At 39.8% G+C, this 27,638-nt stretch overlaps 1 protein-coding gene across 3 annotated transcripts in view; it reads right to left on the reverse strand.

The window, feature by feature from the left end:
* Positions 1-27,638, reverse strand: part of USP34 (ubiquitin specific peptidase 34) — a 242,410-nt gene that overhangs the window by 21,817 nt on the left and 192,955 nt on the right. For all 3 annotated transcript variants that reach the window (XM_090050232.1, XM_090050214.1, XM_090050223.1), the window contains 17 exons: positions 26,988-27,068; positions 24,184-24,269; positions 17,478-17,646; positions 17,297-17,371; positions 16,407-16,558; positions 16,083-16,131; positions 15,891-15,995; positions 15,719-15,763; positions 14,293-14,397; positions 12,779-12,926; positions 11,115-11,749; positions 7,818-7,975; positions 6,644-6,722; positions 5,200-5,326; positions 4,350-4,457; positions 3,054-3,158; positions 2,809-2,933 (listed from right to left, as the gene is read on the reverse strand). In XM_090050232.1, the coding sequence (XP_089906358.1) occupies positions 2,809-2,933; positions 3,054-3,158; positions 4,350-4,457; positions 5,200-5,326; positions 6,644-6,722; positions 7,818-7,975; positions 11,115-11,749; positions 12,779-12,926; positions 14,293-14,397; positions 15,719-15,763; positions 15,891-15,995; positions 16,083-16,131; positions 16,407-16,558; positions 17,297-17,371; positions 17,478-17,646; positions 24,184-24,269; positions 26,988-27,068 (2,352 nt within the window). The remainder of the gene's footprint in view (positions 1-2,808; positions 2,934-3,053; positions 3,159-4,349; positions 4,458-5,199; positions 5,327-6,643; positions 6,723-7,817; positions 7,976-11,114; positions 11,750-12,778; positions 12,927-14,292; positions 14,398-15,718; positions 15,764-15,890; positions 15,996-16,082; positions 16,132-16,406; positions 16,559-17,296; positions 17,372-17,477; positions 17,647-24,183; positions 24,270-26,987; positions 27,069-27,638) is intronic.

A 27,638-nucleotide genomic window follows, 5' to 3' on the forward strand; every position in this document is an offset into this window, starting at 1 on the left:
TGGGGGCAGGACCTACGTTCATAGTAGTAAACCTTTTGAAAAGTTGGAACACAATCCCAAAGACTGCAAAGTTTCTGTAGTATCCATAAGAATGTGCAGACCTTATGTACTGCTGCTTAACCAATTCTATTAACCCTATTAAGGGTGCCATGCATACTGTACAATATTAGCACTGTAAGGTGTGCGAACCCCAAAACACAATTCACAAGAGAAACATAGGGATTTCAAATAGGAATCTACAGCGTCAAAAACATTCTGACCTGGGGCTGCTGTTGTGGTCTAAGTTCTTCACAACAGAAAAACTGCTCTATTATTTTTCCATTGTCAAAAATAAGTGAAAGATAAGAGGTAGTATTTTCCAAGAGAGGCCTAGAGTCTTAACAAGGCTGAGTACCACGGACCTTGAGTGATGTCCTTGCAGTGATTGGCTTTCAGCCATAAATTTATTTGATTCCTCCAGTTTTTCTAGCAGATCTAAAAGCCTATCCAGAAGAAGTCATATTTACAGAAATATTTACTTTCTGATCCAAAAGACCCAGTTTCTAAGCATCCTTCTTGTAAGGCAATGGTTTTGGGTGGTCCTTGCTATAAACTCTTGGTCTACTTACATGACTAATATATTTGGAGTTGAAGGCAGGCAGAAATACCCATTAGGTCTATGTGAAGCAGCAATTATTTGCTTCGGGTTTGGATGATTCAGAGGGAGAGTGATTCAATTAAGTGATTCAAATCACTGTCCCGATTCAATCTGGCTGATTCGGATTTGGAGAGTCAGCCATAGTCCTCAATGATGCTGGCCGCAGCTGCCTCTAGCTGGTAAGTCTGTTGTGGAGCGGGGAGGGCAGATCAACGCCCCCACGGTGAGGAAGGGATTGGGGCTGGGGCTGGGACAAGCTGCCCCCAGCCTGGGGGGGGGGGGGGCCTCATGTCACTGGGCGCTGCCACATGCTGCCAATCTGGGAGCTGCTTGTCCGGTGGCTCCTCTGATGCTCTCACCGCCAGTCCAGGAGGGCATGGGAATGGACATGTGCACCCAGATCTGCATGGAGCAGACTAGGCTGGGCTGTGCTCCATGGGGCAGGTGGAGCCATGGCTGCACTCCAGGAGGCTAGCCCTAGCTGCCTGCTGCTCTGCAGAACAGCTGGAGTCAGGGCTGTGCTCTGTGCTGCGGTTGGGACTAGCTGCCTGGAGCACAGCCCTGGCTCCACCTGCCCTGTAGAGTGGAGCCCAGCCTAGCCCACCCCACACAGATCCCAGGGTACACACCCTCCCAGACCAGTGACAAGAGCTGCTGGAGGATCTGCCAGAAAAGCAGCTCCCGGATTGGTGGTGCACAGTGGCAGGAGCCCCCTTGCCCAAGTCCCACAGTCCTCCACCCCGGCTGGTCAGCTTGTCCCAGCCCCAATCCCTCCCTCGCTTTGGAGGCATTGATCTGCCCCCACCACACTCCTTCCCTCCCCTCTCTGCCCACAACTGACTTACCAACTGGAGGCAGCTATACCCAGCATTGTCAAGGACTGCCTGTATCGTCTATGGCCAGATCTCCGAATCTTTCCAAATTGATTCAGAGGCTTTCGATTCTATTTGGACCTTTTAATGGGTCTCCTGATTCAATTCAGAGATTTGGCCACCAAATTGGTCCAAATTTCCTCCGAATCAAATCTGCTACTGAAGCTTCATACCGTCCTAATAGTCATACCTCTTACCTAGGAGCTAGTATTTTCTCTGTATCAATTTCTACCTCAAAAAAGTATGCCAGACTGTTTTTGGTTTCAATGTGTACAGGTAATGTTAACTTGCCAGAGGCTGCTGGGTTTAATTTTATTTTTCCTGGATTATTTATGGATGAAAAAAAATTGAATCCCTCCTTAACAGGTCCTAGGGAGACCTTTGATTAATCCAGTAAGGTCAGAGATTGATTTATGACCTCCTTGGGCAATAAAGAGCAAGTCACGTGGAATTTGTGGTGTTCTTTGTCTAGCGAGCAATGATTTTCCTCTCTCTCAATTTCTTCACTTTCCACCATTTGAGTTTGTATCAGGTAGGGACACGAAGGAGGCTCAAGCTTGATGAGAGAGGGGTCTAGATAGGGCGGTTTTTCATGCCCCAGGAAAACCAGCTGGGAAACAGAATGAAGCAAGAGGCACCAGGAAAGATACTATGAAAGAGGGTCCTTTGGAGTCCTAGCCCTTTTCTGTTTCCTAATGGAATCATCTCCTTGTTCTCCACTAGATTCCCAGTGGGTCACTGTGAATAGTCAGGAATCTCCACCACGCACCAGAAAGCAGAAGAATAGGTCTTCTGCAGAGGAGTGAACCTGTCTTTTAGTGTAGCCTGTTCAGGAGTTGAGAAGTTGGGGGATATACAGATTATACCCTTTATGTGCCCCATCCTCATGGAAGGGAAACCTAGCTGTCTAATAACATTTTTCTTAAAATTTGCTAATGGCAAACAAACTTATGAACAATGCAAATTCCAAATGCACACACACATCAACAATTTTAAGGAGAGCTTTGCTGAATGGGGCCATAAATGCGGACACTGCAAGCAGAGTGACGAGAAGAAACGGAGTGACGGGTGAGGCTGTCCCATCCCATTCTCCCTTGGCTATAGTGCCTGAGAGTGTATGAAGAGGTAAAGGCCTCAACAGACATCACTAGTAAAAAAAATTGATTCTGCTTTTTATGTTAAGATAACTGGACAACACACCAACAAAAAGAATGATGCTTTCTTTACAAAGACCAAGCAAACATGTAATGTCACTGGATTCTTATATCACATGTAAATCACATCCATAGGCTTACATACCTTGCTGGCTTCCACCATGGTAGGCAAGAGGCACATATTAAGTTCAGGACGAGGAGGACGAATATTGCTTTTTCCTCCTATTAATTTCAAATTTTCACGACATGGGAAATAAGGTCCAAGAGACACTGTAGTGCAGGTTAGGATAACAAAGAAATAAATTTAAAAGATCAATATTTAAAATGAACAGTGCACACAAAGATCAAGAATAATGAGTATCAGCTAGAAAAATAACTGGAAATACATACTTGGGATATTACTGTGGTGGTATGTACAATGGTTGTGCTGTAGAAATGGAACCAGAGTGTGCAGGAAATCATGAGGACTTAAAAGCACAAGCTCCTTGAGGACATCTAAAAATGAAAAGTTAGTTTTGCTGTTATGTTCTGAGGGTTAAGAAATAACTGCATGTCTTCTGGCTCATGCAATTGTAACCCTGAGCTGTTTAGTATAATTTCTGCTTAGTGCACGATGTGGAAGTAGACTTTATTGTGAACAATATTTAAAGTGAAACCACCTGAATTAAATCAAGGTTCCCTTCACCTCTTTCACTAGAAGAAAACCTGCACAGTGTTAGGTCAGTTCTCCCTTATCAACCAATGAGAGGGGTGTCAGATTGTAGGAAGTAGAAGCTCAATAAAATTACCCTCTTTGCTTCTTCTTTACCATATCAGGTCTGACGCCTGGAAAATGTCAACCAGCAGCAGCCAGGACGACAATGAGAAGGGCACTCAAAATAAGGGGAAAATGCATAAAAATTACATAAAAATAGGCTGACTTTGGACAATGTGTTAGGCCTTCACTAACATGTTAAAAATTTGGATTTTACCCCTTTAAAAAGAAAAAAAAAAAAAAAAAAAAAAAAAAAAAATCAGAAAAAGCCTTTCAGAAGAGGTCTGCTAATCCAGACAGACAGATGTTTTTGGTACATCTGTCCTTACATGTTAAGTACCCCATGATGAATGATATAGCAGGAAACAGAGGTCTTTTTCTCAGCAAGTGGGGTATAAACCTGGCAAAGAAATTTTCAGAGTAATCAAGTCTCTAATCTTTACAATGAGGGATTCCTGTAACGTGAATTCAGTTATCCTTTGGATGCTAAATTATTGATCTTGGACTTGAATGAGATCTCATTAACACTGGAACAAATTACTGACTTAAATAAGTTATTCATGATTTAGACTGGCACTAGTGAGAAGAAAATCAGGCCCCCTAACTGTGAAAACAAGTTATGTGAGTAAGAGGCAATGCAAAAATAATGCCTGATTTGCGTACATCATTACTGCGACTGCAAGTAGAAACTAAATGTTTGTCCACCAGTTCTGCATACATAATAAATGCTAAACATTAAAATTTTATTCCAGAAATATTAGGGTTCTTAGCATTCTTAGAAAATAACTACTATATTAATAGCAATTCCAACATACATAATATTAATATAATATAATAATATTAAATATACATCATACATAAATTTCCTAATTTTTAGTGCACAAGCTACACTAAGTATTTTTCCTGACTACAGTAGCATTAATATAACTTACCAATGCAAGCATTTCTAAGTTCTGGAGGACTATAAGAATTTAGCAGCGTTAAGAGCTTATGGGCAAATTCAATTCGCTCCTGCCATTGAATTAGAGCTTGTTTTACATCTGCAAATGTAAAAACAAACACATTATCTGCTGACACCTTTTAACTGCTGGAATAAATTAAGAATGTTAAACATGGAGCAAAATTTTTTTGTATTAATTTTAAATACAGTAAAAACACTTCATTAACCAGTATGTTCTGTTCATCGGCATGCCAGTTGACGCTGATCGATGTGGCAAAAGCGAAACCGGAAGTGGGCCTTCCAGTATTAGAGTCCCACATTGGGCCACAGCCCAGGGCAAAGCAGCCTGCATGGAGCCCCTCCACCCCCCGTCCCCTGGCACACTGACACCAGGAGAGGGGTGGGAGGGGCGACGTGGTTAATCTGTGACGTGGATGCACCGGATTCAGTGGGAGGGGTGTCTTTGCCAGATGAGACAAAAATGCCTCTCAGGTAACCGGCATATTTGGTTACCCAGTACTCCCCATTCCCCACGGGTGCCGGATAACAGAGCTTTTGCTGTATATGACTTTAAATCAAGCTACAAATCTTAACCTTTGTCACTGGTTCAATTCCATCAGATTTATCAGATCTATTTTTATGCACATTTTAATATTCAATGTAATAGTTTTATTATTAAAATAATTCTGTTACTGGCTAAACTCATATAATTCTTAGAAGCTAGATAACTGCAATACGAAAATGAAAGATGTTTTGTCCATGAAAATTTATCTACAAACCAAAGCCTTCAGTTTCCCCTAAAAAAAATACTAAACAAACAAAAAACCCCATCAACACCAAACCTTTTCTTTGAAGATATGGTCGCGTTGACTTAAGAACCGAAAGAAATATAGACAAAAGTTCCACCAGGTCTCCAGTCACATGACAAGCTGTGGCCTCATGGTACATCATGTGCAACGTGTTAAATGACTATAAAACAAAACAAATCTTTACACTGACACACAAGTAACTGATTGATTATATTATTCAATCCTACATGTATTCATTTTTCCACTTATTTATTAGCACAGGAAGATGCATTGGTCCTGTGATGAGTACTGACACATTTAAAGATACTCAGCTTTAATAAGCTTAGCATTCAAACACATCGTACACTAGGCTATTCGAATTACAAACAATTTTAAAAAAAGAAAGAAATTGTATATAATGATACACTATCATTTTTTACTCTACCATGCTACTTTCATACTATGGGCCCTCAGCAGAAAATGGATTTTTTAAATACTATTAAGAAACGCAGCAAATTCTGCTCTTGTAGCCCTGTAATCAGATTCAAGTAACAGAGCAGTTCTGTGAACATGTCTACATAGCTTACAAAAATTATAACGAGAGAAGTTTTGCTTTAAGTTGTATAAGCCTGAGAAACAGGAGCAAACATCTTGTTGGCTTTCTATGTGAATAAGCAACTCCATACTAAATAGCTAACATCCAATTCTATTAAAGATAACAGAAGCCAGGTAAGATTACAATGGCAGTGTAAGTGGTGTCTTGGCTGAGTTACTATAGCATTGAATCTACTGTTATAGACCAGTGGTTCCCAAACTGGGGTCTGCATACCACTTATGGTCCTGAAGCCATAAGAAATGGTCTGTAGACCTTCATAATGTTTTCAGGTAAAAATTCTCATTAGAGGGGTACGGTAATCCACAGAAAAATGAGGACCGTGGTCCACTGGTCCAAAATGTTTGGGAACCAACGTTACAGAGCATATGCTGTCACTTATCTGCTGATAGTGTTGTGTGTGTGAAACTAACAGCATTAAGAAATATCTATGTATATTTATTTCCCTGTAGATTTATCTTTGTAATGTACTGTGCTAAATAAATATAAAGCAAGGGTTGACAAATGGATAAAATTTGTTAGTCTAATTTACTCAACTTACAAGTGCAGCAGATTTTCAGAGCAAATGCAGCAACACGTTTCCTTTTATACTTAATTTGTAAAAGTCACCTAAGTATTATGGTAGTATTACAGGCAACTCGCATGGTATTTGAAAAAAAAAAAAGAAAAATGGTTTTGATTTTGTAATTCCAGCTTTTTCTATAGCATTTCCTAGCACATTCATCATTGGGAAATTTAAACTTCTGAGATCAAGGAGTTAAGAGTACTTGAAGTTGTGAAGTTTAGTCAGGTTCCCTAAACCATATTCGTTAGTTATAAAATGGTAGTCCTCTGAGATGATGTGTCAATGGGAGAAAAAGATGCTCAATGGATTGAAACACTTACCTCAGTCATCAGGATTAACCCTCTATTAAACACAACAAGAAGTCTGTCTTCATCAGATTCTAGTAATATTCTGAAGGCACTAGAAGAAAACCAAACATTTCAAATACCAAAAAAATGAATATACGTTCTCATAGTTCATGAGATAATTCATACAATGCTTTAAAATTTGTAAATTCAGTACAGATGAAATTGTATTTTGGCAGATGAACATACAGTCTCTATAATCTCAAATATGCTTTTAAATCCCAGTTTTGATAAAATGTAGTACCAACTTCTGTTTTTAAAAATAATTAATTCTCTTCAAAAGAACTTCAAGGTATTGCAGAACTATTCTCTGAATTCTGGAAAGGTGTCCTCTCCTCCTGTTACACCCCCTCAACAATATCTTTTAAATACTAAAAACCTGAGAAAAACAACACATTCAAAGTCAAAACTTTTTGAAAAATGTCTTTTAAATAAGCAATGTTATGCACATTTGAACAAGCAAAGGAAAAAAATATTGTAAGAGCAATTTTAGCACGTGAAGTAACTGGAAATAAAGGATTTATTATGTGGCCTGTTGAATATTTAACCAAACACCCAAATAAGTGCATGATTACACACTAAAAGCTCCAGCATGGCAAGAGGCATGGTTGTAGGATTCCACATCAGATCCCATTGTAACTTATTGCCAATGGACAGGGAGCTTGGGTGGTTTTGAAGTTTGGGAGGACCAGCAATCAAAGTGGGGGAGCAACTGCCCCACTGCACGCTCCCCACCTCCCCAGAGCTGCTCCTGACTTCATATTTTCTTTTCTCACCTGTGTCCAGTTCTGGACATGTACACCAAGACCATTTCAGCCTATCAGTGGTTGGATTTAGACGTCTAAGCCTCTTGAAGGCTCAGATCAAGCGTAGGCTCTATCGCTTCTCGGCCTCTTGAAGGCTCAGATCAAGTGTAGTATCCTATGCAATTCACACACTTTATATTTATACCCATAAACATAATAAAAATGGCCCATTCCAGGCATTCAGCATGTTCTCTCTTCATAACAGGACTACAACAACTTTTGCACGAAGGAAACACAATAGGTAAACTATGCTGAACAGATAATTTAAGATATTTCAAACTGTAATAACCATGTTTCTTTTCCTACCCAAACACACCGCTATATTAATATTTCCTTTGAAATACCTTATTAAGGTAGTCCAACAAGACCGGCCATCCAAGCAGCGCAGATAACAGCTTATAGTTGTTTTCTTAAATTGCTTTATGTCTTCTATTTCCTCTTCTCTCATATCTGGTCTCTGAGCTACAAACAGCTGCATGAGGTTAAACAGTTCTTCAACTGCCTAAAGCAAACAAAATAAATATTAAGTTAAGGCAATCTTTCTTTATTAATAAATGATGGCCTATGTCTTTCTTCTGATGCCTCTGAATTACTTCTATTAAACACCAGACATGTAACTTTCATATATCTTAAAATTCAAGAAAAAAATATATTTATTGATTTTAGAGAAGCAATAAACATCACTAATATACATAGCACTGATATTCTCTAAATGTCATGGTTTATTAATAAGAGTACCTAAATACTCATTTGTAATCTCCAGACCATGCATCTTTCTACAATTTGCTATTGAGTGCTGTCTTGATTCAACCTTTACCATTTACTGTATAAAATGAGATGTATGCTTAAAAACCAACTGTGCCATTTCAATTGTAGCTGCAGCGTTCAGTGTGTCCGTGTCCATGAGCCAACTGTAATGCACAGAACTCTAAGCTGCAACCTGTAACAGCCACAGAAACTAGTGATCCCACAGAACTCCATCTCACTGTGAGAGTGGAAGTCTTCTTAAGCCACCCACCCTCCATCAGAGATATACCGATGGCTGCATATTTCATTTTAGGGAATTAAATATCATCTTTGGGCCCCTGTAATGCAGCCATCAAGTTTGGCAGAGCTTGGAAAAGCCTGAATTGGATTGACATGAATATACTTATTTCAACCAAAGTTACACATCTTCTATGCAACTGATTCTACCCAGACTTTTCCCCACTTACGGTGGAGCTCTACTCGGACAAAAGAGTATGTGCTAAACAAATTGAGTTGCTCAAAACCCACTTGAAGTCTCAATGAACATTAATGCATAAGATACTAATTTTTCTAGAGAAAAATATGCAGACAGCATCTTTTCTTCAGTAGAGATTCTGTAACTCTTCATGTGCCAGTATTTTCCAAGAGGTACATAAACCATTCAATGATGGAACAAACAAGCATAAATTGTTTGTATAAAATAATGGGACAACTATTGGTCCTGCTCCAAATCAATAGAAAATATATTTAACCAAATGGTTGAGGATCCTCCTATGTAATTATCTTTAATGCTATACCCTTTCATGATGGTACCATAAAAAATATTTTCTCACATACAACATACCCCCAAACAAAGATTTTTCCAGAGTTATGACAAACTGTGTGATATACAGTAAGTTTTCCTGGAAATACAGAGCATCCAGGAAGTGTGGCATCCCAGAAAACTGCCAGGTGGAATGGCAAGCAGCAAAAACTTCCTGCCACACCAGCTACCCTGTTCAGTGTCCTGGGATGCCTTATTTCCTAGACAGTGTAGGTCTCCATGCCAGGAGAATTTACTCTGTTGCACACAAGGTTAGGTCCCAGACCCTTGCAAGGGCAATAGCAAGCCTGTTAGTTCTTTGTATTGTATAGTTCTTATACAACTACTTTGTATAAGTAGTTCTTTACACAAAGTTCCTGTAAATAAAAGGTGTGGCTTCCATATCACAAAACTCATCATACTATTACCAGCAGCTCACATGCTGTTTCAGGCATAAGCTATAGTGCTTAGTCAATACTTATGGTTTTGAGAAGGTTAATACCAGACTCTGCCCCTTGCTAAACTAGACTAACAGCAGCCGTTTTGGCAGCTGCATGATATGCACAGGATCTCCAGTGGTAATCCTTTTCCAGTGAGGAAAACAGCTTCCCCATTTAATACATGCACCCCAATTTTGTGAGGATGATTTTTAGGAAAAGGTGCATATTATAAGTGAGAAAATATAATATCCTAATTACACTGATCTAGTTTTGAGACATCATCCAAGGATCACTGAGAAGTACATTGGGCGACTGTGGCATTGATGCCTACACACTCAGATGGACTGCAGATTGGCTGAAGGGTCGTACTCAGAGGGTGGTGGTGGATGGGTCATATTTGACCTGGGGAGAAGTGGGCAGCAGAGTCCCCCAGGGCTTGGTCCTTGGGGCCACACTGTTCAATTTCTTTATCAGCGATTTGGACGACGGGGCGAAAAGCAACCTGTTTAAATTCACTGATGATACCAAAATTTGGGGTGAGGTGAGCGCGCTAGTAGGGAGGGAAAGACTGCAGCAAGACCTGGATAGGTTGCAGGGGTGGGCTAACAAAAACAGGATGCGTTTCAATACTGACAACTGCAGGGTGCTGCACTTGGGCAGTAGTAACCAGCAGCACACTTATAAGATGGGAAACTCCCTTCTTGAGAGCACGGAGGCAGAAAGGAATCTTGGAGTCATTACTGACTCCAAGATGAACATGGGCCAACAATGCGAGGTCACAGTTGGCAGGGCTAACCAGACCTTGTTGTGCATCCACAGGTATCTCAAGTAGGGCCAAGGAGGTGATCCTCCCCCTCTACGTGACACTGGTCAGGCCACAGCTGGAGTACTGCGTCTAGTTCTGTGCACTCTGCTTCAGCAGGAGGGATGTGGACAACATTGAGAGGGTCCAGAGGACGGCCACCCACATGATCCAGGGACAACAGGGCAGACCCTACAATGAGAGACTGCGGGACCTGAACCTGTTCAGCCTTCACAAGAGAAGGTTGAGGGGGACCTGGTGACCATCTATAAACTCACTAGCAGGGACCACAAGGGTTTGGGAGAGACCTTGTTTCCCCTAGCACTCCCTGGCATAACAAGATATAATGGTCACAAGTTGTTGGAGAGTAGGTTTAGATTAGACATCTGTAAGAACTACTTCACAGTCACGGCGGCTAGGATCTGGAACCAACTTCCAAGGGAAGTGGTGCTGGCTCCTACCCTGGGGGTCTTCAAGAGGAGGCTTGATGCTTACCTGGCTGGAATCATTTGAGCCCAGTTTGTTCTCCTGCCCAGGCAGGGGATCGGACTTGAAGATCTACAAGGTCCCTTCTGACCCTACTTCTATGATTCTATGATACATATGTTCTTAACAAACATCTTTTGTTCATAAGTTGCTTCAGAGGAGAACAGGGGCTTAAGAACAGGCCCTTCAAGCATTATGGTGATTTATATGGAGAACTTGGAAATAGACTACAATTTTGCCTTTGGGTTATTATTGAGTTGACTTTTTTTTCTAGGTCAGGGTATTTCATAAAAAACAATGGTTAGGCAATAGCTGAAAAGGCTTTTAAAACAAATAACAGAATATTTGTTCTGAATGTACTTACTCCTGGGTACTGACTGGCATGTGGTGTAAGATTCTTAAAGGCCCACTGGATATTCTGATGTGAAGCCAGTTGTCTTGTAAATGCAGGCGACTGTTCACAGCACAGCCGTAAAATGCCATAATAGGCAGGCAACATCCCACGGTTAAAAAGCACCACATCCTGATCATCATGATCTGCTAGTATGTAATTGAAGGCAATATTCTTTGTCACCACAGGATTCTGTACAATCAGGCGTACATTCTCTGGGCAGTCAACACATACATTATACCAAAAAGACAGTAAAGCCTGCTTATTGTGGTTGGTAGCTATAGCTGGCTCAGAAAGTTTAGGCTGGAAAAGATTCCACAAGTCCATGAAGTAAGTGGAAAACATAAGTTTCTCAGTTTTTGAGATTAAACAGTAAGTCATAAAACTAAAGTAGGGCACCAGTTTAGTAGTGCCATGAACAGCAGCATCCACATACAGCTTAGCTCTTGAAAGCAGACCAAGAAGTACATTATAGACTTGATGAAGAACTACTGTAGTATCTGGACTGAGAGGCAGGTCACGTGTGGGGATATGCAGAGATCGGGTTGATCGGAACATCTGACGGAATGAATTGCTTGGAATAAGTGATACCAGAAGGTAAGCTGCAGCTTCAAAATAAAAAAATAAAAAAAATAAAAAAATCAGTCGGACATCTGAAGGGAACGTAAAGGTTTAATAGTTATAATAGTATACAGTATATTTTTGGGTGGTTCTCAATGCATTTTACAGAGGTGGACAAGTACAATTCCACTCTTATTGAACATGGAAAAAAAATGAAATAGTAATCATTTAAGAGACCTGCCCAAGATTCAAGAGTGCATTAAGAGCAGAGTTAAGAACAGAGCAGAGGCTTCTTCACTCCGTCTCTCCTGACCATCACCCTGCTGATAGCAATATGTCCCATTACAACTTTGCTTATATACAAATAATTATTCTCTTCTGTTATGACTAATATATGTATTGGTTAATCAGTTTATTATTAGCTCTCCAAGATTCTCTGTAAATGTGGCCAGCAATGCTCTGCCTTCAGTTTGTATATACTGTCTCCTAACCACAGCCACATGAAATCCATTCAAGTTTAAACCAGCTTTCTACTATGGAATCCTTTTAGAAGGTGAGATTTCTAGTCAGAACAGAGGGAACTGTAGCAACATGCCCCCAGTCACAAAATCAGGGAGCCAGAAGATCCAAGAGCTAGTCCAGGGGGCAGAGGCATTTTCAGCATCTCAAAGTTTAAAAGGATGCCACTGAACACATTTTGTAGCGTATAAATGAAATCCCACTGCTACCTGCAATGTAAGTGCGTCCTAAAAGGAAACTCCCAGATTAACCCTTTTCCAAACCCTCATCTATAAGGTTTCTTAGACCTTAATCATGTAAAACACCAAAAATACAAATTTTATCCTTCAAGGTAATAAATCAAATGGCATCTTTCATCAAATAAAACTAGCATTTATGATGGGTTCTTTATGTATGAGATGCCACGGTTAGTGAGCTTTACTTAGGGGTAATCACCTGAAGGGGATTCACTGGAGAACAGCAGACTCAGTGGCAAGTACTGCTTGTGATAAGCACGCTTTCTGCATAATAACACATTGTAAAACAAAGAGGAAATTTCTTCCATTTTTGTGACTTACAAGTTCTCACTCTAGGATAGTTGTGTGCCAAAAGAAAACGTTCAACCCAATTCTCCATATTCTGCAGCACCCAACTGTGAGCTAGCTTATTTCGAGGGGTCTGCACTGCCAACCAATCCAGACACTGAGATGGGTTGTATTCAATTACCTAAAAAAAAAGAAGAAAACAATGTTATATAAAATAAAATACGATTAACATAATGAGTGAGATTAAAAATAAATAAATAAATAATAATTTAAAAAAATAAAAAATAAAAAAAATCAGCAGGTGACATTGGGAACATCTACATTGGAACTGCTACATTATCCCTAGTTGTTTGTTCAAGTTTCCACTTTTTGTAAGCATCTTTTTTGTGTTTTAGCTCACTGAAGAGTTCCCTGCAAAGCCAAGCTGGTCTTCTGTCATACTTCCTAGTATTCCTGCACATTGGGATGACTTGCTCCTGCACCCTCAGTAAGGTTTCTTTAAAGTACAGCCAGTTCTCCTGGATTTCTTTCCCTCCCTGACTGGCCTCCTAAGTTTCCTGAGGAAGTCAAAGTCTGCTTTTCTGAAGTCCAGGGTCCTTACTCTGATGATCTTCCTTTCCTCAGGATCCTGAACTCAATCATCTTGTGGCTGTTGCTGCCCAAGTTGCCATCCACTACTACATTCCCTACCAATTCTCCCACCTGTGAGCAGCAGGTCAAGAGCACAGACCCCTAGTTGGCCTCTCCAACACTTGCACCAGGAAGCCATCCACAACACACTCCAAAAGCTTCCTGGATTGCCTGTGCACTGCTGTATTGCCCTACCAACAGATGTTGGGGTGACTGAAGTCCTCCATGAGAAAGAGGGCCTGTGATCGAGAAACTTCTGCTAGCTGTTTGAAGAAAGCCTTGCTCACCTCATCCTCCTGGCCTTGTGATCTATTGCAGACCCCCCACAATGACATCACCCTTGTTGCTTTCCTCTGTATCAATTCATTTTTCATCACACCATCAAGAAACATTCAAACAGTGCTCAAAGTATCTAGCCTATGTTTTCTCTTTTTGTCACTTTGAGATTTTGACAAAATTAATGTTGAAAACTTGTGTTAAAATGAACTCTACAAAGTAATACAAGAGTAACGACTACAGCTGCATCAAAACAGCTTCCCATCAAAACAGCAAATAGTTTAGATAGGCAGGACAGCATCTCTCTACTCCAATTAGTTCCTGAAAACTCACTTCTACAAGACCTACAAACACCTGTTCTTTTACCTTGTAGTGACAGTGGGACAGAATCTCCTTACTTGTTTGTAAAATATCTTGCACACTTTGGATGTTGTAAAACCAAGTAACAGACAAATTATTTCAATGTTAGGTCATCAGCATACTACTGTTCTTTTGAAGGAGAAGTAATGACTAAATTAGGACTACGAACTCATGCTGTAGACCAAAAATCAAGACAATATCATTTAAAATCCTCTCAATATTTACTGGGAAAGAGCAAGCAAGGGCAAAGAATCCAATCTGTTTTGTTCTACATACTGTACCTCCCATATCCTCTGCAGGATGTAAGAAGCAAAGGGTGGCATTCCTGGTGGACCACCTGCAAACTCCATTAGCATGGTCAACAATTTGAAAAATGGATTGGCTGCCTGAAATACATAAAGATACAATTACCCCTTTGGTCCATTTCAGTAAATATATAAATTTTTATTAAAAAATAAATAATTGCATAAAGATCTCTTTCCAGAATTCAGACATCAATTTTTTTAACTACTTTTAATTCAACACTAGCTATGTTTTATGAAATATGCTTGCATATATCATAGGACTTAGGCTTATATCCTCTGCAGAATGCAGCTAGTAAAAGAGAATATTATTATACTATTAAGCTATCAGTTCTGGAGCAGTATTTTTAGCCAGCAATTCAACCATACACATTTGACTGCTAAACATTCCTCTCAGCAGAGGGCAGTGGTATATATAAATGATAACATTTGCAAACCAAACTCAAGGACGATTGATTTAGCTATTCAAGATTCAAACTGATTACTGGCTTAAAAATAATGCTAAAACTACCAAAACCTTTGTACTCTATCATGTTGGCTCTAATTTTAAAGTCTGCTAAGATTAGACCAATTCTCAGCAACCCACAGATCACTAGATACACACATATATAAATATACATTTATATAAAAATGAGAAAGGGTGTGTGTGTGTGTGTGTGTGTGTGTGTGTGTGTGTGTGTGTGTGTGTGTGTGTGTGTGTGTGTGTGTGTGTGTGTGTGTGTGTGTGTGTGTGTGTGTGTGTGTGTGTGTGTGTGTGTGTGTGTGTGTGTGTGTGTGTGTGTGTGTGTGTGTGTGTGTGTGTGCGCGCTTTAATCACCAGGGACTGGGGGTGGAGAGAGAAGGGCAGCAGGAGAAGATAAAGCCCCATGTAAGCTACCATGATAGGAAGCTGATTTGTCAACTGGTAATACCCTTTCTATTAAAAAATGCAAAACTATAGTAAGAGTGCTTCCTGTCCAATCACAGTCATGTATCCTCTACTTGACAAAATTTATCCTAAATTTTATTTTGACAGTAGCAAATGAAACTGTCCTCATGTGAGCATACAATTCCCCAATCTGCACATGTGGAATGCCTATGAAAATTGCAATTTGCTTTTTTTTCTTTTAGGGAAGACATTTATTATAAACTAACTTTGCCTTAAGATTTGAACCATCACTAAATAATCCCTTCCCCTCTACTTATCTTTGAATATGTAGAAAATCAGTGCTATTCAGTTTTGAACAAAATGAAAGTGGGCAAGAGACTACTGCTTTAGATGACCTAATATACAGAGCACTAAGTTTTTATTCCTGTCACAAAAGCCAAAATGAAATACTTTCTATGAATGTTTAATTTGTAAAATATTACTTCAGTAATTTAAAATAGAAGAATATTAACACAAATTATTTAGTAGTTTACATACCTCAGGAGTTAACTTTGCTATAGAGGTGAAAAGCATAGACACAATCTTGAAAAAAAAAATGAACAAAACATACTGTTAGACAGGCTTATTTGGCTTTAACACTAACATTCCCATAATACATTTTTCTGTTAGATTCTCTTAACAAATATAATTCACATCTGCCAGTACTTACGTGTTCTGCAAGTCGATTATTATATCGACATAAGCTGAAAATGAGGTTGCAGGTTTGCCTGATGTTGATACCATCACGGATATGTTGAAACAAGAAGGGAAAACCCTGTGATAAACAACAAGATATTAGTACGTCTTTAAATTATTTTTTTTCCAATTAGCTGATTATAGGTTTCACATTTTGAAGTATTACCTTTCCTCCGGTCAATGCAGCCATATCATTTTGTGACAAAGTCAAATGCCTAAAATAAAACAAAATATTTATGACTTCAGTATAGAAACCATTAAGCTGGACTTGCTAATTAGAAAACAAATTAAAGAAAGAGTTATACAATGATTGCTCAATAGTTTTCCTACCAGCTTCAGGCTATTTGGTCAGTAACAAAATCATTATTACACTTTAAAATGGCTAAAAATTCCATATTAAGTCTGAGCTCCATTATGCTGGTGCAAAACAATTAGATTTATACAAGGTTAACAGATTAGAATGCGTCTCCCTGATACTTGGGATTCTTGCCTTTCTGAGCGCGACTGCTCAACCAGAAGAGCAATCAGAGCGATCATCTTTTCAAGAGCAGCAGGCCTGTATTTTTCTTCTGCTAGAGAAAGAATGTCTTCCTCTTCCTCCTCCTCTTCTCCTTCCTCTTCAGAAAGCACTTCAACTTGTGGCTGGATAACACACAAATATCCATAGTCTCAATGGAGACAGGTTGTATCAAACTTTCAAAAAGACTCTAAATATTTCTAAACTTATGTCTGCAATTTCATCCATTAAACTGTTTGCTTGCCAATATTTGCCTGCACAAATTAAGTCAGGTAGACATTTAATTTTCTGCTTTGCATTTTCAAATAAAAGACTTTTTGTGTGCAAAACAGCACAAATTCCAAAAATGGGTAGAAGCCACTCCATTTAGGCCTTTGTGGTTATTGATTTGTTAAGAAATTGCAGGCAATTATGAAAAACTGAGTTTAAATCGAGTTGATGGCCCCATGCTCAAATTTCAGCTAGTACCAATACACATCCTAATAACAACTGTCATAAATGGCAACATTACTGCCAGTCTCAACCAAAATGCTAATTAATAAATAGGTATGGAGACTGCCTACCCTCTCAAATCTAGACAGCAGTGACCCCAGAATAAATTCAAGGAAATTTAATATTTGGTGCCAATTCTATACTAAACAGAATTCAGTATTTAGCACAATCTAAAATAGTAGTGTGCTTCAAAGTACAACACAACCATGGCGGCATTTTTCACAAACACTATATTCATTTAAAGACTAAAAAATAAATTATGTCCACAATCTATTAAACCGCTTTGAATTTTCTAGCTTAAAAACATCAATGATTACTTAAGTCAAAATATGAAAGGGTATTTTTACATATGAAAATTATTTTAAACTTACATTTTCAGGTCCTTTAGTCCCCATGTAGAAATGGACCATTGTTGATATGGCTTGCAGTGAAAGCAAGAACTGGCTCTGAAAATGTAAATATTGAGTTATCTGGAGAAATATGCATACACACATGAGCGCGCACACACACACACACACACACAGTTCCTAGAATTACAATAATTCTACTCACCTCCTCTTCTCCCATTTTGGCAAATTCATAAAGAAAGGCAAAGTATTCTGTGAGATGTTTACTGTGAGGTTTAACACCATGCTCCATTATTGACAAGAGAGTCTTCACAAAGCGAGTTACACATGAGCGACTACCAATATCTTCCACAGGACCGTCCATGTCATCCGAACTGAAAACATAGTTCAATTTAGAATTTACAGTATATTAAACAAATGTATCTTGAACCATTCCAACTAGACATTCAGAGATTCTATATTTATGCATTCCATCTTTACCATAACACTCAAGGCTTTAATATTAGGACCTATGGTGTATGCGCTTTGAACAATACCACAGTATAAGTCACTTAAATTATAAAAGCCCTCCTCCACTTCTGTATTTGATAATGTTAATAAATTGATTAAGGCATGGCTAAAGTCAGAAAAGGAGCTCTGTAAAACGACTGCATAATGCAATTCCATATTTAATTTTTCTCTTCAGTTACTGTCTTAAATACTCTTCAGTTTTCCAGTAGGAATATCGTCATATATGTGATTATGTTGTTCTACCACATAAAGGCTGTCCCTTCTGTGTACAGGGTCCCTGGGGAGGCTCCGCTCAGTCTGCAAACACATGCTAAAGCCCTTGTTACCATATCCTCACTGCTTTTGTTACCCATGTTAACTAACCCAAATGTGCTGACATGCTACAATCACACCTTTAATTTGGCTAAAATCTTAAGATTTCAATCTTAAAATCTTTGGCTTAAAATCTTAATAAAGAAAAATGTTTTCCCACTTGACACTTAGTTAAATACAGTTAGAAAATTGTTATAATATTTTAAACATAATACACAGTGCCTTCCCCTGGGACTGCCCCATGCTGCATCTCAATAGTTAGGAATGATCATGAGTTAGTCCCACCATGTCACATGTTCAATTTAAGGCATGATCCAAACTAGCCATAACTGTTACACATTATATGTGGAATAACTTTGTGGCTCATTTGCTATATTAGCACAGCATAAATCGGCTTTAATGTGTGGCCGGATTACTATTTATTGCATGACTAACACCTCAGTCATGTCCTAAATGTAATATATGACAAGGCCCTTAGATATCCATGGATCCAATTTTTCAGACACAATCAGAAACTCAAACATCTATGTGGCTGCCTTTGCACTTGCAAGTAATTACAGACATGGGAAGGAAAGAAAGAATGAATGAAAGGTCAAGCTCAAAATCTGGCTCAGGTGAGGTAACATGCTTTCTTTTCTAACCCTAATAAGGCTGTAGGAGTAAATTTAGTCGGGCTTCTGGCCTACTTGACTAGAAAAAACAGACAGAGACCAAAAGTGCTGATACTGCTTATTTCAGTTACATGTTTTGAAATAAGAAATCCTGCATGTCTTATTACCCTGTGCACAGATGTCCAATTAAGTACACTTGTTTTAGTTTCTCCAAGGTTGTATTTTTGTTCTCTCTTTATCTATCTTAAGTATAAAAATGCTTGAAAACTTAGAGAGGAGGATTCCTTTGAAATCGACAAGTGGGTGATTCCCCTTGCTGTATGAAATCCTTCCTTCAATCACAGTATAGCCCTAAATAAAGAAAAGCTGTCTCTGTCAGTTCTGATTCAACCACAATGCGAAGTTTGATTTCTTCCACAGTTTGGTGCCATGACTCAGATAGAGATGCCTGGAGTGATCAGCTGGGACACAGACATCTCTCTTCACTGAAGCCCCGGCGCCAAACCAAGGTAAGAGACCTTTTGAAAACTCTGTTGGGGCTTTTCAGTGAGAGGCTGTCTCTGTGTCTTCCTGGTTCACTGTTTGAGGCTCACTCTATCCAAACTCTTTTTTCCTGCCAGAACTGTCAGACCCACTGTGTAAATAGTAACTGTGAGTAGAAAGAGTTAAGGTTAAAGACTCTGTGTGCTGTTGTCAATGAAAGTATTTCCCCGTGTGAATTAAGTTCTGTAAAGAACTGTGAGGTCTCTCTGAAGCCAGGAGTGGAAACCTTGTGCAGCTGCCCTGAAGACAACAGATTTGTTCTGTGTGCTCTTCGAAAGCAAGGGTACAAGGTGGAAACTCTGAGTGTGAATGTTTCCCACGATAAGTGTTGACCAAGCTGAGACTAAAGAAATGCTCTTGACCCTCGTGCCTCAACGCAGAAATTCCCTTGTGTGAACTGAGAGTATGAATTGAGAAATATGAGCCACTAACCAGGTCTGAGACTAAGGTTGGGTTCAGCCGCCCCAAGGCTGTCCAGAAGGGCAGTTTTGAATGCAAGGGGCCCCAACTGGAACCTCGTGACCCAGTGGACAGGTTTTCCCTTTCCCCACCCTCATAATGAGCCATGTCTAACTGTGAATAACTGCACTGTGTGCTGTTATTGCAGTGGAGTCTTGTGTTTAGACATTAGCCACAGCATCTCTGTGCCGCTAGCAGATCTCACAACCTGAACGGACACCCTCAATAAGCCATTCCTGTATCAAAGACCTGTGTGAATTGAGTTTAAAGATATGGGGAGCAGAGAGTCTAAAGACATACCGGCTCCGCCAAAAAGGACTCCAGCATTGTACATGTACACACACTACGGCCATAAAAGTTGTAAGTTTCTAGACAAATGGAATTGGTATACCAGAGATGATTTTAGCCAGCAGTTTCCCCTGGAGGGAACATTTGATTTAAGTAAAATTGTTCATCTCTGCAGAGACCTTGAGTTAAGAGGTAGTAATATACCACAGACTCATTGGAACACATTTTTTGATTGGTATAAAGAAGCTTTCAAAAGACGTCAAGAATCTCAAGTTTGGAGTCTTAAGGACTCCCAAGAGAAACTGAAATCTCAGATAAAGGAATTAAAACAGAAAAGTGCACCAACAGGGGGCCCCCCATCAATAGTACCATCAGCACCAAAACAACTTTATCCACAAATGACTGAGAATGAATCTGCAGAAGATATAATTGATTTTCTTAATGTGCCACCCCCATATGAGTCCCAGGCACAATCTGAACCTCCAAAAGTTGAAAGTAACCGAATAGGCTCTTCCAGCAAGATTAGCCCACCTCACCAGGAAACTATCCCTCAACAACCGTCACCTGTCCCCAGGGCATGCCCACATCCACTGGAGGCATGGCGTCTGTCTCCTGAAATCTCAACCCCCTCCTCTTGTTTAAGGTCTGGTACCCAGTATAGTCCAGCCCCTTCTTTAAAACCTAAAAAGGCTCAGCTTATGCCTCTACACCAACTTTCAGGGCAAGGTCCAAATGGGGAAACTATAATCACAGTTCCTGTCCCCTGGACCCCAGGAAATCTCCTAAACCTTGTTAAACAATTTCCCCACATCAGAGAGGAACCCCAAAAATTTAAAGATGAATTAGACACTGTAATCCATTGTTATAATCCAACATGGGCAGATCTGAACCAATTAATGAGAAGTGTTCTGCCCTCTGAGGTCTGCAGCCGCCTCATCGTACAGTCTACTTGGCCTACTCAAGACCCCGGAATTGGAGATCACTTAGCAGATGCCCAAAGACGTCTCCTTGAGGCTGTGCTTAAAATATGCCCCAGGAAAACTGCCTGGGCCAAAATACATAACTGTAAACAAAATAAAGGAGAATCCCCAGCAGACTACACGGACCGCTTGAAACTAATATTTGAAAGACATTCTGATATTAAAAATGCAGCTGAGACTGCCCCAGAAGTAGTTGCTTCAGCTTTTGTCCACAGACTTCTTCCTAAAGTCCAGGAACAGTTATGCACAATTCCTGTAGGTTGGCAGACTAAGCCACATGCAGAACTAGTCACCATTGCAAATCATTGTACAACTTGCCAGGAAAAGAAAAAGGAATCCACGAAAACTAAGTTAATGTCATTACAATTACAGACTTTAGGCAGGGGCAGAAACCGAGGTTTCCATCAAGGACAGTTCAGAGGCAGGGGACGTGCTTGTGGGATGGGACGAGGAGGATTTCAGTCCCAAAATAATGACAGTTGTCATTATTGCAGCCAACCAGGTCATTGGAAGGCTCAATGTCTTCACCGGCCTGGCCAGCTGGGGATGACGTTTAACTTGCCACCACCTCCTCTCATTCAATTCTCTGTTCCGAATCAGGGAGCCTCCTGTTAGGCCAGCCTGAGGAATAGTAACATCATCACAGCCCCGCTTCTCCCACTTAATCAAAATGATCCCTTCATTTCCTGTGTGATAAATGGCATTCTGAAAAATAAACTGGCCAAAATTTGTGCTGAGACTCACCTAAAATGCCCAGATGCACTTCCCATAGCCCTTATGAGTATGAGAACTACTGCCAACCGAAAGACTGGGCTTAGCCCACATGAAATTCTAATGGGAAGACCCATGAGGCTCCCCGCTTCGCCAACTGTTGCCTCCCAGTTTTGCGATATACATTCACTTGATGATACTATTCTGGACTATTGTAAGGCACTAATGAACTGTGTTAAAGCTTTTCATTCACAGGTACAGGCAGCTCTCCCCAAAGAACCAGATGAGCTGTGCCATTCTATCCTGCCTGGAGATTGGGTCCATATAAAAGTCCATCAACGAGAGTTATCGCTGGAACCTCACTGGAAAGGCCCATTCCAGGTACTCCTGACCACCAACACTGCAATAAAGTGTCAAGGACTCCAGACATGGATCCATGCTTCATACAGTAAGAAAAATCAGCCCTGTTAGACCCAGAGTCTCCTCCATATCAATCTTGTAATCAGCTTCCACAGACTGGTAGAGAGCCTAGTGCCTGCCAGCAAGAGAGCTCAAGACCAGTAGTGAGCCAAGCACCTACTGGCGAAGAGGATTTGCCACTACAGAGCAAAGAGGATGTGCCCCAACACCACCACTATGCCTTTTGGGACAAGAAAAAGGCCTCTACCTAGTTCCCGAGGTGGAGCTGGTTAGTCGTGATTTGAGTAGTTCTCAGTATTTCTATTTGGGCCATCTTATATGAACTTGACTCATCAGTTATACAAAACTCTGTAAACCAAACTACACTTCCACACCGACAAAGAAGATCATTTAATATGTTCTTGTCTTTAGTTAATCAAATTGGGATAGATTTAAATGTCTCTCGTTGTTGGATATGTAGTCATGTCCCTATCTATTCTAGCAGAGGAATACCCATGATACCGGTACCCTTGAATGCAACTCAGATGTTAGCCCCTTATTATTCAGATTTTCATAGAAACGAAACCTGGCAGAATGTAAGTTGCAACCGGACTATGTACGATTGGCTTATGCCACCCCTGGAAAGTTCTGTTAGACTTGTAATGGATCTCGTGCTGCAGTAAAAGTCAGTAAGCGCAAGGTAGAATTTCAGATAAATGGTGCTTGGTTTTCTAATGGTTCCTGGATATCTAACTACTCCCCTGCAGGTCAGTTTTCAAGCTATTCACAATGGATGATGTCCCCACGCTGTAATACGGGTGGATATATGCACTAGCTGGTCACTATTTTGTGTGTAGAGATAAGGCCTGTAAAAATCTTCCCTCTGGTTGGGAGGAACGTGCTATGTCTCCACAGTGTATCCTGCCTTTACTATTAAATCTCACTTACCTAAAGGAAGAATTCGCAATGTTCACCAAATTACAGAAAAATCAAAGGTTTTGGGATATAATGTTCCCCACCTATGGAGCAGGCTTAGCTATGTCCGAGATAAAGAAAGTTGCAGCATCTCTGAAAAAGATTGCTAATGCTACTGCTGATAATTTTGATAAAATAAATACAGAAATGAAGGAAATAAGGCAAATGACATTGCAAAACTGACTTGCGTTAGATTATATACTAGACAGCAAAGGAGGAGTCTGTGCTTTAATAGGTAAAGAATGTTGTACTTATATTCCTGATAATTCAGAAGAAATCCAGGATTTAAGTAAACATATTTGAAAAGAAGCAGCTAAATTGCATGAGTCAGATAGTTGGAATTTGAATTATTGGTTTAGCTCTATTTTCAGTTCCTTAGGCTCTACCGCCCATTCATAGTTTGTTGATATTGTTTGTTGTCTTTATTGGAGTATGCCTAGTGTATATGTTGCTTAAGCTGTGCTGCCAAGCAGATGAGGAATAACCCATCAACCAGAAATGAAGTATATAATTTGTATGCTGAAATAGCAGAAAGTAAAGACAAAGAAAACTAGCAGTTGAAAGGCTAATGGCTATCTAACTTGTTGAAAAAAAAAATTAGGGAATATAGAAGTAAATTTAGTTGGGCTTCTGGCCTACTTGACTAGAAAAAACAGACAGAGACCAAAAGTGCTGATACTGCTTATTTCAGTTACATGTTTTGAGATAAGAAATCCTGTATGTCTTATTACCCTGTGCACAGATGTCCAATTAAGTAAACTTGTTTTAGTTTCTCCAAGGTCGTATTTTTTTTCTTTCTTTATCTGTCATAAGTATAAAAATGCTTGAAAACTTAGAGAGGAGGAGGATTCCTTTGAAACAGACAAGTGGGCGATTCCCCTTGCTGTATGAAATCCTCCCTGTGATTACAGTATAGTCCTAAATAAAGAAAAGCTGTCTCTGTCAGTTCTGATTCAACCACAATGCAAAGTTTGATTTCTTCCACAAGGCCTTTAAACAAAATAAAAAACTCCTAGAGGAATACATTTATTTCATGCTAACAGGATAGTTTAGAATAATATAAAAAGCAATAAAGTCATAGAATATTTAATAGGAAAAAAGTGTTTGGGTTCAAATATTTTACCAGTCTTCCATTCCTGGTTGCAGATAGAGATGTGCATGCACAGGCCTCAGTCTCTGTATCACATGAATACACAAACGCTGGAACATCTGCAAATGGATGGGTCGTTATAAAATTGATTTCCTTTTATATATGTTTTTGAAGCAAATCACGTCTTCTTTCCAAACACCGTGTCCCAGAACAAGATAATTCAAAGTAACACTTGAGATTAAGATGACTGTCCATGTCTTAGAGTGGAATGTAGACATGGTGTTGTTATACGTGTACTTTCCTTTATGTGAAGTGGTCAACTGATGCTGCATATCATAAGTCAGAAAACAACTTCCATGCTTTCCTCTTCCATTATTTTCTGAAATATACATACCTTTTTGTATACTTGGTCACTGACTAGAAGTAAATTTTTGTGGAAAATCTAAGCAAAATTTCTTCCAAGTAATTGTTGTGTTACTGAAGAACACTATATACAATATATATAAAAAACACATTTTATCTTATTATAAAATATTTCTAGTTGTACTTTTTTGTGCAGGGTTCCAGCAAAAATGGAAATTTGAAATGGATATAGAATTCATTAAGGACTGATGTCTGTGCCTAAGACCGTAATGAAACCCTACTCCCTGTGTGACAAATTACTTATTTAACGAGTTATACTTTTACACTGTAAACCTTACCACAGCATCTTAACTGCTTAACCTGATCAAAGGATTCAGGCATGAAGTAGAAGCTACTAGTAGCTAGCTTGAGACAATTTGCATAAAACAGACCATAAATATTGAACAGAAATAATAACATCACCTAATATTTATAGTGTTCTTCATCAATAGGGAACATATAAAGAATCTTCGTAGGAGGGGGAAAAAAGAGAATGTAGGGACAGAATATTAGTGATCTAGTGAGCTTAGGTAGTTTTGATATATTTTTTGTAGAACATTTTTCAAGTTGTAAAAAACTTTCAGTACCAAATGTGTGAAATTCTAGCTAAGTCAGCTGTCAGTGGGACCACTGGTACAAAAGTAAAGTCATACCAACTACTGTCAGAAGAATGCTGACTCAGCTAGGTGACAACAGCAGTAACTGACCTCGCTCAGGTCCACCCCATTCCCACACTGACAAGGTGTGGGCACCTGTCCCAGATAATACTACTTTTGAAGGAAGCTCTGCCTTGGGACTCCCAAGAAGCAGCCTTATTTGGATTCCCTCTCCTGAAGGACCTCCTGAAGCCAGCTGTGGTGTGGCTTCTCAAGGGGCAAGCCTCCAGCTCAAGACCCTGGCTCCTCTTTGTCCCTGACTTACCCAGCGAGTCATGACACCTCCTTTCTGGTCAGCTCCCAGGAAGAAAGGTGTTTTCTTCTTTAAAAGAAGTCAGGAGAGAGGACTGGTGCCTCCTGAGTCGGGGGGGGGGGGGGGGGGCACTTGTGCCCCACTCAGCAGTCAGCAACTGGGGGGAGGGTCCCCCCCATGGCCAACTGCGTCCACAAGGGCGCTGACTCAGAAGTGCCAGCAGCCCCCACTCCCTGGCCGATGCTCTCAGGGGGGCCACCAGTGCTCCTGCCTGCCCCCCCTGCATGTTGCCTAAGCGGGGAATGCTGGCTGTGAGGGGTGCAACAGTGCTCTCAGGGGGTGCACATGCAACTTCTATACATTGCCACTGAATGTCCCAAACAGCATAATAGACTCTTGTTCAAGAGTCTTTACTGTGCTACTGCAGGTCCTTCTGTCCTTCCACAGACTCTACGCTGTTTTCCCTGGACCTAGTCCTTTGTCTCTGTTCGTCCTCCCTGCAGCTTTCTCTTTCCCCTCTGGAACCATCCTCTGTCAACTCCTCAGTGTTCTCCAAGCTTCCTTCTTTCTCCTCAAGAGAAAGTTATCTACCCTCCCCACAAAACTGTTACAAAAGTATAGGATTCAACATGGGGACTAATAATCACCCAATAAAATTAAACAATGTCATGGGGAACGAATCAGGGAGCAGTCTCTGGGCCCTGCTGTGAGGCCTAGACTACCATCTCTCTGGTGTGAAAATGGCATACAGGTGTTCTGCTTATGACACTATTTACAGGAATTCTTTACAGCAAAACCTGCTCACATTGAGCCCCCCAAACCATTCCCCACAAGAACTGCAGGCTCAAACTTAGCCACCTAGCCTGTTTTGTTGCAACATCAAAAAGTCCATTCAGACTACTTGAATGCTAGAATTACACTAAACAAAGGTATTTTTCCATTTTTCTGACCTTTATAGAATAGGAAATTAAATACTGAATTATGGTAATGAGAAAATACTACTTTATTACAAATCACACTTAAAACTTGACTGCATGTTTTGTACAGCATAATTCACCTGCGGTTGATTGAAAACTTCAGCCTAAGTGCAAGAAATCCATACTCAAGAACAAGAGCATGGAAAGAGATGGCAAAAAGGCAGGGACTAGTATATATGTACAGCAGTCTTTATAATTTTCTATTCTTGCTTCTCTGGATAAGTGTCCATCTTGATATGTTGTTGTTTTTATCATAAAACGTATGTCATAATACAAAATATGCAACTTGGTGCTGGTGTTGTAGGAACCTTAAATTATGCTGTGTCCAACTTCCTGTGATTTTGATTCTGCAACTATAGCACTACATTAATATAGCATTTTATTCTGAATAATACTGCTTACTGAGAAAGAAATTCCCAATCATTCTAAACAGAGATGGATGTGGCGGTTACATTTGGAATCTACAGTTGTTATTATTATGTTTAGTAATAAACAGACATTTCTGCCTATGCCTCAATTAGTATTTTTTCTACAAAAACATTTTCTTACCTGTCTCACAATCTGATTGGGACACTTGATTAGAATCTGCATTGGCCACCAATCATCATCAGCCATACGATCCAAAAACCACTGCAGAGAACACACATTGCTGTTTACTATGCACCCCAAATGAACATGAATATAATAGTTTTTTTCCTCTTAATCAACATGTAATATACTACTCAGGGTTAGACAAATACTACTACTATTGCCAAGCAAATAGAAATCTAAGAGAAAATGAAAATCCTTTTTTTTTGTTTGGAGAAGGAAAGAGATGATGATGATGATGATAAAAGTTTGAATTTAATATCTTTAATGTCACTTATCCCAGAATCTTTCAAGCACCTGGTCAGAGAAACATACCTTATTTAGCAAGAGTGCTCAACAATGTAACTAAATACCACTGGTGTCAAGAGATGGGCCTTAAGTTTATGCTTAAAATTAAGCACAATATGAAGTGCTCTGCAGAATAGAGGCTGACTTAAGCAACTAGTTAATGCAGTGGTTTTCAACCTGAAGTCTGCAGACCCCCACTATGCCTAAGCAGTCTGTGAAAGATGACTATGTTCAATCAAAAGTATGTGACTAGCTAAACTTACAATTCAAAGGGGTCCGTACCCACATTCAAAATGTTTTATGGGTCCGCAAATAAAAAAAAGG

Source organism: Crocodylus siamensis, chromosome 1 (assembly GCF_052110815.1).
Source record: "Crocodylus siamensis isolate JL-2025a chromosome 1, ASM5211081v1, whole genome shotgun sequence".
In the NCBI taxonomy this organism is placed as follows: Eukaryota; Metazoa; Chordata; order Crocodylia; family Crocodylidae; genus Crocodylus; species Crocodylus siamensis.